Below are 12297 nucleotides of genomic sequence, written 5' to 3' on the forward strand. Positions count from 1 at the left end.
TAAATATTAAAATAACAATTGTATTTAATGTTTATATACACAAAAGATTATACCAAGTACTATGAAAATAAAATAAAGCAAATACTTAAATAAATAAGTGACATTCGGGACAAAGCGATGAAATTAAATTTTTTATGACCTAATGCTGCTGGACCCAAACCGTCAATACACAAAAGGAATGTTTTATTTTCTGTTTTAAAATAAAAGTTTTAAGTATCTGACTTCATGAGACTCAACACTTTTAGTTCAAGAGAGAAATAAAGGAGACAAGTGTGTGTTGTTCTTTAGGCTCAGGAGGCCAGCTTGAAAGCAAACCTAAGCACAGGGACCGAAGTGGAGATGAACCTAAGCGAAGGGTCCGGCAGCGGGCTCGGGGATGTTGGTGGCATGCATGTCGCGCGTCATGTTAGACTTCTCCTTAAGTTTGGCCTGCAGCAGTGTGTGCTCGACGACTCCGATCCTCACGTCCATCTGAACAATCTCCTGCTTCAGCTTGGTCAAACTCTGCTTGATCTTCACCACCGGAGCTGAAAGACCAACGCAGACACACAGTCAGAACCAAATACAGTTCACTTCTTCAAACTAAAACTAGAGGTATCGGTATCACCTCCATCAGACATGCTGCTGCCTTTCTCCTCCATCTCCTGCTTCACCTTGTCCAGCTCCTCGCTGATCTGAAACACACAGAAAAGGTTACAAACTGTCTGTGAATAACGCCAAGTTTGAAGCAACATTGGCGCCGCTGTTGAGCTGGAACATAACCGGGCTGAGCGGCCTCTATGGACGAAACGTTACATAACAGATGCTTCAGGACGTTTATCTGTCAACCGAGAACAGAGGAGAACCTGGAGAATACCAGGAATCCCAAATCAAACTCTAAAGATGTTTCTTCCTCAAATTCTTTGAGATTTTTCTCCACATCGACTGCAGAGTGATATGAAAATGTATGATGTGTTCACTGACCTCTGCCAGGACTCTGGTCCTCTCAGTCACTCCTCCACTGGCCTGCTGGTAGCGCTCCTTTGCCTGGTGAGGAACACAGGTTTGTTACCAGGTTTCTGTTTGTTCCTTAAACTAAACGTTATTTATATTTCCAAACTTTAGTTTGACCACATGTGAAAGAGGTGACAGCTACAGTTTGAACCCTGAACGTATCTCAGCACAGAACAACATTTATTCTCTTGTTTCCTGTGTTTTGTCCCATTCCTAAAAGCCCCAGTCCGTCAGTTTGAGCTGCAGGTGTGATGTTGGTGTTTACCTGGCTGAGTTTGGCCTGAGCGCTGCGGTACTCCTGGATCAGATGCTCCAGCTGGTTGTTGATGTACTTCTCTCTGCTGCTCACCTTCTCAAGAGTCTTACCGATGTCCTCCTGCAGTTTGTCCAGGTAGCTCTGCAGAGACAGGAGAGGACAGCAGGACGCCTTGAAGACACAGAACTGGATATTGTGAACATTTCTACTGTATTCTAGCTGTTTCTGGGGGATTATTTCCTGGAAGAGACTGAAGAAATGATTGTTTCTGTGGCTGTCAGGTGAGGTCCAGTGGAAAATAATGTAGAGTTTATATGAAAACACTCAATTCTGCAACAAATCAGTAAACACTTCTGCTGCAGGGAAGGTCGATTTTAAAAAGTTCTTCAATGTAGAATTAAAATAAGAAACAGCAGGTGGAGCCACACACACCAGCTAAACAGACATCACTGCTGTTATTATACAACCAGGTCAGTGAACGCACCTTGGCCTCTTTGAGCGAGGACTGGATCCCGTCTCTGTGCTGATGCATCTGGTCCACGTGGATCCTCCAGTCCTGCAGACCAACACAAAGACCAGAGACCAGTCAAACACACTTGAGCATGCTGTGAAACTACAGCTACTGTCTCAGTCAGTCATCATGTCCTTTAAATCCTTAAAACTGCATATTTCATAATATTTATTTGTACAATGCAGTTGGTCAACACTTGGACTTCTCTATATTATTACTGTAATAATAAGTATCTGCAGTAATACTGTAGGTGTAGTAAAGGTAGCAGCAGTGGAAGTTAAGCATGTTTTCATCATCACAGACAACATTTTAGTACCACATTCTGCTTTGTGACTAAATCAACAGCCAGATGTGAGACTGTTGCCTTCAGGGACCACTGGGACATTGAAAGTGTAAAATCAGCAGAGAGACACCTGCCCGCTGCTTTTTCTCCTCACCAGAGCCTCAGTTTCCCCCTCAGTTAGCTGCAGCCTCACTTCCACTCAGAAAAGCACTTATTGCACCTCACACCTGACGAATGTAAACGTGGAACGACGACCCAGAGTGCTTTGCTTGTTACTCGCCTTAGAAGCTGAAGCTACAGTAATACAATACACAGGAAATGGACCAAATGTGTCAGCTTTGACGTTATGAAAAGCCAGAAAGCTGCCCGCTGTGGGATCACCCTCGGGGTGTGGAACCACCAGCCCTCGCCACAGCTCTGATATGAGGCTCAGCTGCTGGTAACCTGCCAACAGTCTTCGACTAGTCAAGAGGAAAAAGAGTTGCTTACATTGACTTTGAACACTGTGGAGTTCAGTTAATCTCAGATAAGCTCCTTCGGCACGAGTATAACTGCACACTCCATCGTGTAGCCGTACTTTAACAAACTCCTCCTAGAGAATTAATACGATCAATTAAAATTTTCGCTGTGCAGTCTTAAGGCATTGACGATGAAAAGTTGTCATGCTCACGTGCGTACCAAACTTTACATGTATGATAACAGTCCCCCCCTGAAAACAGCTGCAAGCCTAAATTCACTACTACTGGCAACAGGAAATGACAAGTTTTATTGGTGATCTGCTGCTCCTTGCAGGTTGGCCACACCAACCTCAAAACAGTCTCAGAAGACCCTTAAGAAGCTGATGATGCTCTGTTGTGAAGCTTGTGAGATCTTGCTTAGCGCCGTGTCTGTGGCGTGGCGTTGAAGTTTGATGCTTCGCCATTAAACAGGAAGTTGTTGTAACTTCACTGTACGTGCTCAGATCTGTACCAAATTTGATAAGAGACTACAGGCCAATAGTCACTCATACTCATAGCAGCACCTACTGGGCCCCACGCGGCCCACATGAGCAGGTCGGTCCACACGCCAGGATCTAATTAGCCAAAAACAACTAAACCGATTAAAACTGATCAGGTCAGGAGTCACCTCCAACCTTTCAGATAAAGGCGATGCTCAGGCTAGTGTGTACCTTGTTGTCTGTTCTGATGGTGACTTTGAGTTGTGGCAGGACTCTCTCCACCTCCAGGTTCCACTCTGCGGCATCAATCGTCGACTCCAGGATCTCATCAGGTTTGGAGGAAGGTTCTACTTCCTGTCAGAGAACCAAGAACACATTTTATCTTAAAGTGTGGCACAATTCAGATTCATAGAGCTGAAGGAGAACTGCTTCAAAGTCCTGTTTAAGGCTGGCTCAAAATGAAGCTGTGAGTCAAGTGCGAACAAAATCCTACAGACAAAATGTTTTTAAAAGCATCACATTTCCATGTGAACTCACAGTGCGAGTGGTTCGTAACTTCAGAGCCTCCAGGTCCATCACATTCTCCTCTTCATCGTCAGGCTCCTCCTGCACACAGGTTTTATAACAATGTTCCAACAAGCTTCAAAGAAAATACTGTTGTAAATCATCAGATATTACCTTATTCAAATCCTTATCTTGGTTCATTTTAAACCGTATTCAGACAAAGCCAACAAAACATTTAAAATTTTTCATTTTGGTGTTTGTCCTAAAACTCAGGTTGGAACAACAGTTGCATTGAAACCTGTGACCTGCCAGATTCTGAGACAGCGATTATAAAACTCAGCTGTACTGTCGCTGCAAAGCTGCTCACAATTTCATAGCTGTACCCAAAATTTGTGATCCCTTCCTTCATTGATAAATCTATCGGCTGTCTTTTTTAGCTTGTAACAGCAGCCCTTTTTCCTGCAGAGTCACAGAATCTGATGGCACACTCATTTCAATATTTCAGTAACAGAAGCACAAATAAAAAAAGACACGGATCATAATGTTAAAAACAACATTTGGATTTAAATATTTAAAAGATTGGAAGTGTTACGTGTACAGTTAAATAAAGTTGGGACACCTACGATCATCTCCTCCTCCACTTTGCTGAGCGTGAGCTCTGCGTCGTCCTCTATCACAGACTCTTCTTCTGTGGTTTCTGTTGGGTAGTTTGGTCTGGGGGCCAAAAAAAAAAAAAAGGACAGTACGTCAGAAGACACGGACACAATCAGCTTCTCCTAGATAAAAGGAGATGATAAATAATTAATTCATGGTTCAGTATGATTTGCATACTCTGCACGCCCCTGCTGTCTTCACTATGTGACCCTGTAGATTAAAAGGTTCCCCGTGGAGTTTTAGATCATTAGTAGCCCTATGGAGCAGTTTTTCTATGAGCGGGTCCCCGGCTTGTTTATCATGCATGAAGACGTCCACATGACACATGAGTGAAACTATTCCACTGCTCTACAGTTGCAGGTAATGCGCCAAGATAGTATGCGGCTATTTTTTCATTCATTCAAACCTTTATTTAACCAGGATAAAAAAACTCCTTGAGATTAAAAATCTCTTTTACAAGAGTGTCCTGGCAAGTGGCAGCAGCGCGGTTACACATAGATACAGAGACACTTACAGGTAAATATATAGACACACTCATCATATTCAAACAACAATGACATCATAAATCAATTTAAAAACAGTGACAGACAGACTGCCTTTCTGCAAGGGCCTTTAAAAGAATAAAGTGAGACCAACTCCTTCAACTGTAGTTCATTCTGAAGCTGATTCCACGCAGATGGTGCTGCAAAATTAAAAGCCTTTTTGCCAAAGTCAGTTCGGGGCTTTAGGGACAGTCAATAAAAACAGATCCTGTGAGCGCAGGTGAGGATGTAAGTCTTCAGATAAGGAGCAAGAAGTCCTAACACTGCCTTATAAATAAAAAGATGCCAATGCATCCAACGGCGAATGGAGAGGGAGAACCACCCGACCCGAGAATACAGCAAACAGAGTCACAGAGTGAGAGATTTTAAGTTTGTGATGAATCTCAAGGCTCCATGAAACACGGTGTCCAAAGCATGAAGACACTGGGAGGTTGAATGCATGTATAAAATATCACCATAGTCCAAGACAGACAAGAATGTTGCATTTACAAGTTGTTTTTTGGCTTCAAAAGATAAACAGGACTTGATTCTAAAATAAAACCTAACTTCAATTTCAGTTTTTGAACCAAATCTTGGACATGCAATGGTAATGCCAAGTATTTAGAATGTGACACTTCTTCAATTTCTGTACCAGAAAGTGTGCAATGCACTAGCTAAGGCAGGGAAGAAGAAGACTGCAAGCAAATAAACATGGATGTAATGGATGGATTTAAAATCCTTTGGAATTTGGAAAATGTTTTATGGGAAAGGAAATACACTCAACACATTTGTTAGACCGTAAGGAAACACACTATGGGTTTTGATAGTGGACCTGAAAGTAAACATAAGTTGTTTACAAGGAAGCTCCAAAGGGCTCCTTTAAGATTCATCTTTACCGATAAGTAGAATCCAAACGCACAGGTCTTTTTAAATCCACCATTCTTGGACCTTTGGTAAAACTTCCAGCTTGGAACTTGTTCTCGATACCAACCATACTAAGGGCCTGTGTCCACCAAAGCGTTTTTTCCTGAGGCCAGTAGCGTGACGAGAAGCTGAGCGTCTTTTCTCCGCTGAGTGCTGAGTCCTGAACGTTTTTTTCCCGGTCGCTGAGAGTTGAAAAATGTTTAACATTAGGAAAACGCAGCGCTCATCACTGTCACTTTTAACCCAGCCGTCCAATCACAATGCAGGAGGGGCGGGACAAACGAAACGATGTGCGTCCTTGCCGAGTTATTTCCTTGCCCGTAAAATATCGTTGACCGACGTACGGCCAGCCCGTCCCCTCTCTCTACATGCTTGCAGCAAATCATCTCCACGGAAATTATGTCTCATAGCAACCACAGCGTCTCGACAAAAAAACGCCGCGCCTCTGAAGCGCACTCTAGCGCTCCCAGCTGGCTTTGGTGGACACAGGCCCTAAGGCCTGGAAGACAGGAAACATTAGGTTTGCTCTAGAGAGGTGAGTAGAGGAGAAATGTTTGAGTACCTTCTGAAGGTGAACCCCTTTCTCCTCAGAGCCTCTTCAGCCAGTCGGTCCAGCACGAAGCAGACGTGTTCGCCCGAACCTGATTTCAGTTTGGAGGGCGGGAAGTCCACCTTAACACCCTGAAAGACACAGTGATGAGTCAAATAAGTCTCCTATACGCTCATATCTCTGAGTTCTTACTATATAACAGCCGCTAACAGTGAGGAGTCTGCTGAGTTTGAGGTCAGGATCAAAAGCACAGAAATATTTTATTCATCATTACGTTCAACTGTTTTATTCAGTGTTCGTCTGTCAAGTTTAATCAAAGACAAGTGTGAGAGTTTTTCTTATATGACGCAGACACCCAGTTTAGTGACAAAATGTGAGAAATGAAAACCAAGTGGAACCAAGTCTGTGTGACAGAGTTGATTTTTATTTTTTGTCTGTTTAGCATTTGAAGCCTTGTACTACGGCTAAGCAATAAAATAGAAATGATAATTATTGTGATATAATTTTCCTCAATAACATAACAAATGTTCAATAAATGTTTGATGTAATTAATTTGAATAATTTTCCAATAAAGATATTTATTTTTATTGGACTGAAAAAAGATTGTACTTAATTTTACTCATGCGTATGTGTTCAAAATATTTTATCAATTGTTTTTAATGTTCTGCCTCTGAATTGTTAAGTGATCAACTGTTCAACCATAAAGAATTCACCCAGGAAATTGATCGTGATGTTGATTGTCGATATTAAATGGTCAGACTGCCAGCCCTACCTCGTACCTGTCTTTATATGCATATGGTTGATTCGTTTCTATAAAAATAACTTACCTCACCTCCAAATCTGAATCCAGGACCTCACAAACTTTATTTGACTCTACTCAAAAGCTTTTAGCCTTCATTCTAAGGCTGCACAATACATCGTTTTGCACTCAAACCATCCTTTCTTCAGACTAAAAAGACATTTTCAGCTTAGTTATTTTTATTTTCTATCCATTTACCCCTGCAAAGTCACCCCAGTAATTCTAGGGTGCCTAATTCTTTTCAAATAGAGCAACTGCAGTCATCTGGTGAAAATTCCCAGAAAAAAAAAAAAAAATCCATGTCAGTTTTTCCCCAATATGGTGCAGCCCTACTTCATTCTGAACAGTGTTCCGTCAAAAATGTCCAAATGTCAGGATTTAATTAACGACTAAAACTGATCTTACATCGGGAGTCACATCACACAGAGCTGAGTGGTTAAGCGTCACTTACGAAAGCCCTGAGCTCTGCCAGGATGTTGGACACGGTGGCGTTGGGTTCGTCGTACTCCTGAGGCTCGGTGAACGGCCTCCCTGCCGCGTTGATGAGCCACGCTGCGATGATGGTGAACATGTAGAACTGCTCGCCCGAATTGAACGCCAGATACGGACTGGAGACAAAGTAATGTCTGAAGGGGGAAAACAGAGGGAAGATCATCAACTCCTGCATTTTGTTTCTCCTCCTGTAAGGCACTTTGTAACTTTGTTTTGAAGGTTGCAACATAAATGAAAGGTTGTTATCATTATTTTTATTATTATTATGAAGATCATTATTACAGTGCCACAACACCACTTAAAATAACAGTGTGTAATGTGTATTTATTTTATTTAGTTATTTTAATAAAGAACAATGTTTACGTTTCTATGAAGCTGAAATAAAATGTTGGAAATAGAAAAATGGTGTGCAAACATATCTAAACTATTTTGAATAGACCTGAAATACAGTACAGTACTGAATTTCATATATGATTTTAAACTTTCATTAAAAAAAATTAAGAAAAGACTTTGGACAACAAACCGCGCAAGACTTTTGTAGGTCACCAAATGTCCATTACAGGTAACGTTACGTAATGAAGAAATTGAGAAATTTTGATTGTGCTTGAACTATGATTTTTCCCCAGATTGTTTTAGACCAAACCCTGAGACTCAAATCCTCACAGTTCTTGTAAACAGCTGAACTTCAAACGTGGACACAGATTGTTCCACTCCTACTAGCCCCGTGTAGTAATAAAACCACACTTATAATCAGGACATTATAAACTCCAAGTTTTCACTCATCAGGTAGCAACTGTGAGTGATAAACTCAGGTGAAATTAAAGCTGTAGCTGGTTTATCTTGGAACAGACTGCAGTAAACAGAACAGAACACACACAACAAAACAACAACAATGTTGAGAGATTGAGACAAAGGATGCTGGAGTGATAAGCGGATATGATCTGTACTGTAGGCCATATACAATATGAACAGCACTGATTTACAAAATAACGCATAAATAATAATAAGTCAACAGGGGGATGATTGCAGTCAGAGTTACTGGGTTAACGTTATTGTACAGGGACTGTCACTGTAAGGTCATCTCTCACCTGGACAGGTGTTTCATGTTGTGTTTGGCCAGAACTTCCTCCTCGTAGTTCAACACCTTCAACTTTTCCAGCAAACACTCCATCACCACAAACACCTGATGAGCTGCTCCGGGACCGCGTTCGTCTTCGTCTCCTCGTCTCCCTTCATCCGCCATCAGGTTAGTTTACCAGCTGCCAGTCATACAACGAAATGTTTAAATACCACAAAATCAAGTCTTGGCCTCTTTTGGCTAATTAGCTCCCGCTAGCCTGTTAGCTGCCAGCCAGGTTTGTTTGGCTTCCTCCTCTGTTGTCTGGCAACCGAGCGCTAACGCTAGCTGGCTAGGTAGCTAACGTTAGCTGCCAACGAAATCATATTTCAGACTTAAGATTCAAGCTCGACGTTTATTAAAGTCAACGTTTTATCAGTGTGCAGGGTATCTACAAGTCGGGGAGGTTAAATGCGACATTACTACCGACTCTGCAGCACTTTAAATCATGTAATGCGACGAGCTGTTAGCACTGTTAGCTAAACTCTCAACACCAGCCACAAAGGTTTCCGTCGTGACCTTCGAAATAAAAGACTTCCTGTGGTTGCTCTGCTGTCGAAGCTTTCAAATTAAAAGCGTAGGAACGGGCTTTCAAAAGTTCAATTATTTAAATAGCTAATAATATTAAAATATCATAATTATATTGCAGTATCAGTATGTTCAAACTAATCCTCCGTGTATTAGTATTTTGTGGAAATTATCTGTTGATTCTTGAAAAGTTTTATTTGTTTTTTTTAATTTCACATTTGATTCTGATTTTTTTTGTTGTTTATTAATATATTGTTGTTTCTTTTTTAATCCTAAACATAAAATTACTTCTTATATTGGACCTATGGCGTACAAAGACACACACACACACACACACACACACACACACACACACACACACTTACTGTTTTGTTTAGTTATTTATTTTTTTTTTTGATATCTTTTACACCAACATACACAAACGCTTTTACTGTTATATTTACTTTATTTAATGAACTGTATGAAATGAATTGTTCTTTTGTAATTTATTTGTAGCTTTGGCAATATTGTTGCTGGACATTCATGCCAATAAAACTTAATTGAATTGATCCAAATTATTCTGTCTTGTTCTGAGACAGTAATTCAATTCAATTCAATTCAATTTTATTTCTATAGCGCCAAATCACAACAACAGTTATCTCACAGCGCTTTTCATAAAGAGCAGGTCTAGACCGTACTCTATGATGCTATTTACAGAAGCCCAACAGTTCCCACCAAGAGCAGCACTAGGCGGCAGAGGCAAGGAAAAACTTCCTTTAAGAGGCAGAAACCTCGAGCAGAACCATGACTCAGGGTGGGCGGCCATCTGCCTCCACCGGTTGGGGTGAGGGAGAGAGAGGGAGAGAGAGAGAGAGAGAGAGAGAGAGAGAGAGAGAGAGAGAGAGGGCAGGAGAGGAACAGAGAGAAAAAGAGAGGGATGAAAGGAGAGAGAGGGAGGCAGCCTACACAATATACACACAGAGGACAGTAAAGGTGATGTTGCTATAGACTAAATGAAAAATGGTACAGATATTTATAGTAGTGTTAATGGTAACAGTCGTAATGTTAATGATTATAATAACAATAATAACAATAGGACTAGTAACAATAGTTGTTGTAGCAGAGGGTGCCGAGCAGGAACACGGGGGCAGCAGGTGACTCGCAACCACAGATCCAGACTCCACAGCTTCAGAGCCAAAAACACCTGCAGGAAGTGATAGGAGGAGAGAGGAGAGAGACGAGAAAGCACAAGACTACCGGAAAGGGGAGAAGTCGAGTTAGTAACCTGTATTAATGTGATGAGGTTGCATACAGAGGGAGAGAAAGTAGAGTAGAGAGGAGCTCAGTGCATCATGGGAAATCCCCCGGCAGCCTAGGCCTATAGCAGCATAACTAAGGGATGGTTCAGGACTCACCTGAGCCAGCCCTAACTATAAGCTTTATCAAAGAGGAAAGTATAAGCCTACTCTTAAATGTGGAGATGGTGTCTGCCTCCTGAAAAGTAAAGTTGTTTTGAGTTGGAAATATATTGAACATACAGATTTATCTTACTTGTTTTAAGAAAATAACATTGTTACTGAGTACGTTTACCCAAATACTATACTTATTTACTTAGTATTTCCATTTCTGTGCCACTTTATACTTGAATTTCACAGCATTTACTGTCGTAGGTAGAACTATCCAAGTAGGCCTATTTATAAAGTGGATCAAATTAGCTCCTTTTCAACCATCTTACAACGTCAGTAGGCCTACAAATTTGTAGTACTTGTACTTTATTAAGTATAACTTTATATCTCTATTCCACTACATCTCATAGGCAAATATTGTACAATTTACTCCACAACATTTATCTGACAGCTTTAGTTACTTTTCAGATTACATTTTCTTTTCATCCCCTTCCTTTCCAGTTAGAAACATGTACCTCCAGATGTGTTGATAGCTGGAAAAAGCACCGTCACAAAGCTGGAAACAGGCTGACTTCTTAGAGATATGTGGTTCTCACAGGACAGCGACGCTACAAACATATGATGATCTTAGAGAATATGATGCATTGCTGCAGATTAAACTACCCATCAATATATAAAGTAGTTAAAATGAGCTCATCTAAACGTCTACAGCACTAAAATGCAACATGCAGCAGTAGGGTGGTGATGGCGCAGAGGATAAGACACATGCCTTTGGTGTGAGAGACCCGTGTTTGAATGTCCCTGAGCAGGACACTCAACCCCTCGTTGCTCCATGTGACATATATAGCAATTATAAGTCGCTTTGGATAAAAGCGTCAGCTAAATCAATAAATGTAATATTAATCCAGAAACATCAGATAGTGAAACACATTTGCTGATAATACTTTATTTAATTAAGGTTTTTAATGCAGTACTTTTACTTGTTTTAGTATTTCCACTGTGTGGTAAAAGTGTTTTTACTTCAGTATAGGATCTGAATATGTCTTCCACCACTATGTGTGTATGTGTGTGTCTGTTAGTGAATAATTCATATCTCCACCCCCCTTCAGGCAGTGAAGGGAGGGGGGTGTTTGTTTAATCTGCATGCTGCTCCCTGCCTGTCTGTGAGCACACAGGTGGAGCTCCCAGGTGACTGTGTTTGATGGATAGGGCCCGCTGACTGCCTGCTGCATCGCTGATGACATTCAGCGAGCCGCAGAGCTGCTTCACCGACAGCCTCGATTCACCGGCTGAACTGAGAAATGTAATCACAGAAACACAACACGGAGGAGTGGGTGAGATTCAAACATATTAAAGGAGTATTCAGACATTTAGTGGGATATGTTTGTTTACCTTCTTCTCCCCAGAGTCAGAGGGATATCAGTTTCATCTCTCTGTGTGTCCAGCGCAGAGATAAGTCCAGGATGTGTTTAGCCAGGCTGAGCAGAAAGACTGGAGGCAGAGGGAAACTTAAGAGAAAGCATCATCTTCCAACAAGATATTGTAATTTTAGTAGCAGTTAGCATTGCACATTTGTCCTGTACTGTCAACTAAATACAACTGACACAACTCGCATTACAACAAGTTGTAAAGTCAAATTGAGTTTTTAACTCCCTTCTGCTACGTAGCAGACAATGTGCAGTTATACAAAAGCAATTATTAAAATGGTAAACAGAAATAAACTATATTCAGAGCAGCAGTGCAGAGGATGACTTTGAGTTTAAGAGTCTGATAGCTTGGGGGAAACGCTGCTCTGTATCTCTTCCCAGAAGGCAGCAGGGTGAACGGGCTGTGGCTGGGTGGC

General features: G+C 41.3%; 1 protein-coding gene across 1 annotated transcript; it reads right to left on the bottom strand.

Annotated features, from left to right (window-relative positions):
* On the bottom strand, window positions 1–9053 carry ift57 (intraflagellar transport 57 homolog (Chlamydomonas)). The gene is made up of 11 exons (XM_038718958.1): window positions 8513–9053; window positions 7384–7558; window positions 6146–6264; window positions 4108–4198; window positions 3518–3586; window positions 3212–3334; window positions 1734–1805; window positions 1259–1390; window positions 964–1026; window positions 608–674; window positions 1–527 (listed from the first exon to the last, which is right to left on the bottom strand). Exons 1-11 carry the CDS (start codon window positions 8665–8667, stop codon window positions 346–348), a joined length of 1248 nt encoding a protein of 415 aa, XP_038574886.1. The 5' UTR covers window positions 8668–9053; the 3' UTR covers window positions 1–345.
* Window positions 9054–12297: the final 3244 nt, after the last annotated feature.

Source organism: Micropterus salmoides, unplaced genomic scaffold (genome assembly GCF_014851395.1).
Source record: "Micropterus salmoides isolate LMB-PRFRI ecotype aquatic unplaced genomic scaffold, ASM1485139v1 Ms_hic_scaffold_14, whole genome shotgun sequence".
Classification (NCBI taxonomy): Eukaryota; Metazoa; Chordata; class Actinopteri; order Centrarchiformes; family Centrarchidae; genus Micropterus; species Micropterus salmoides.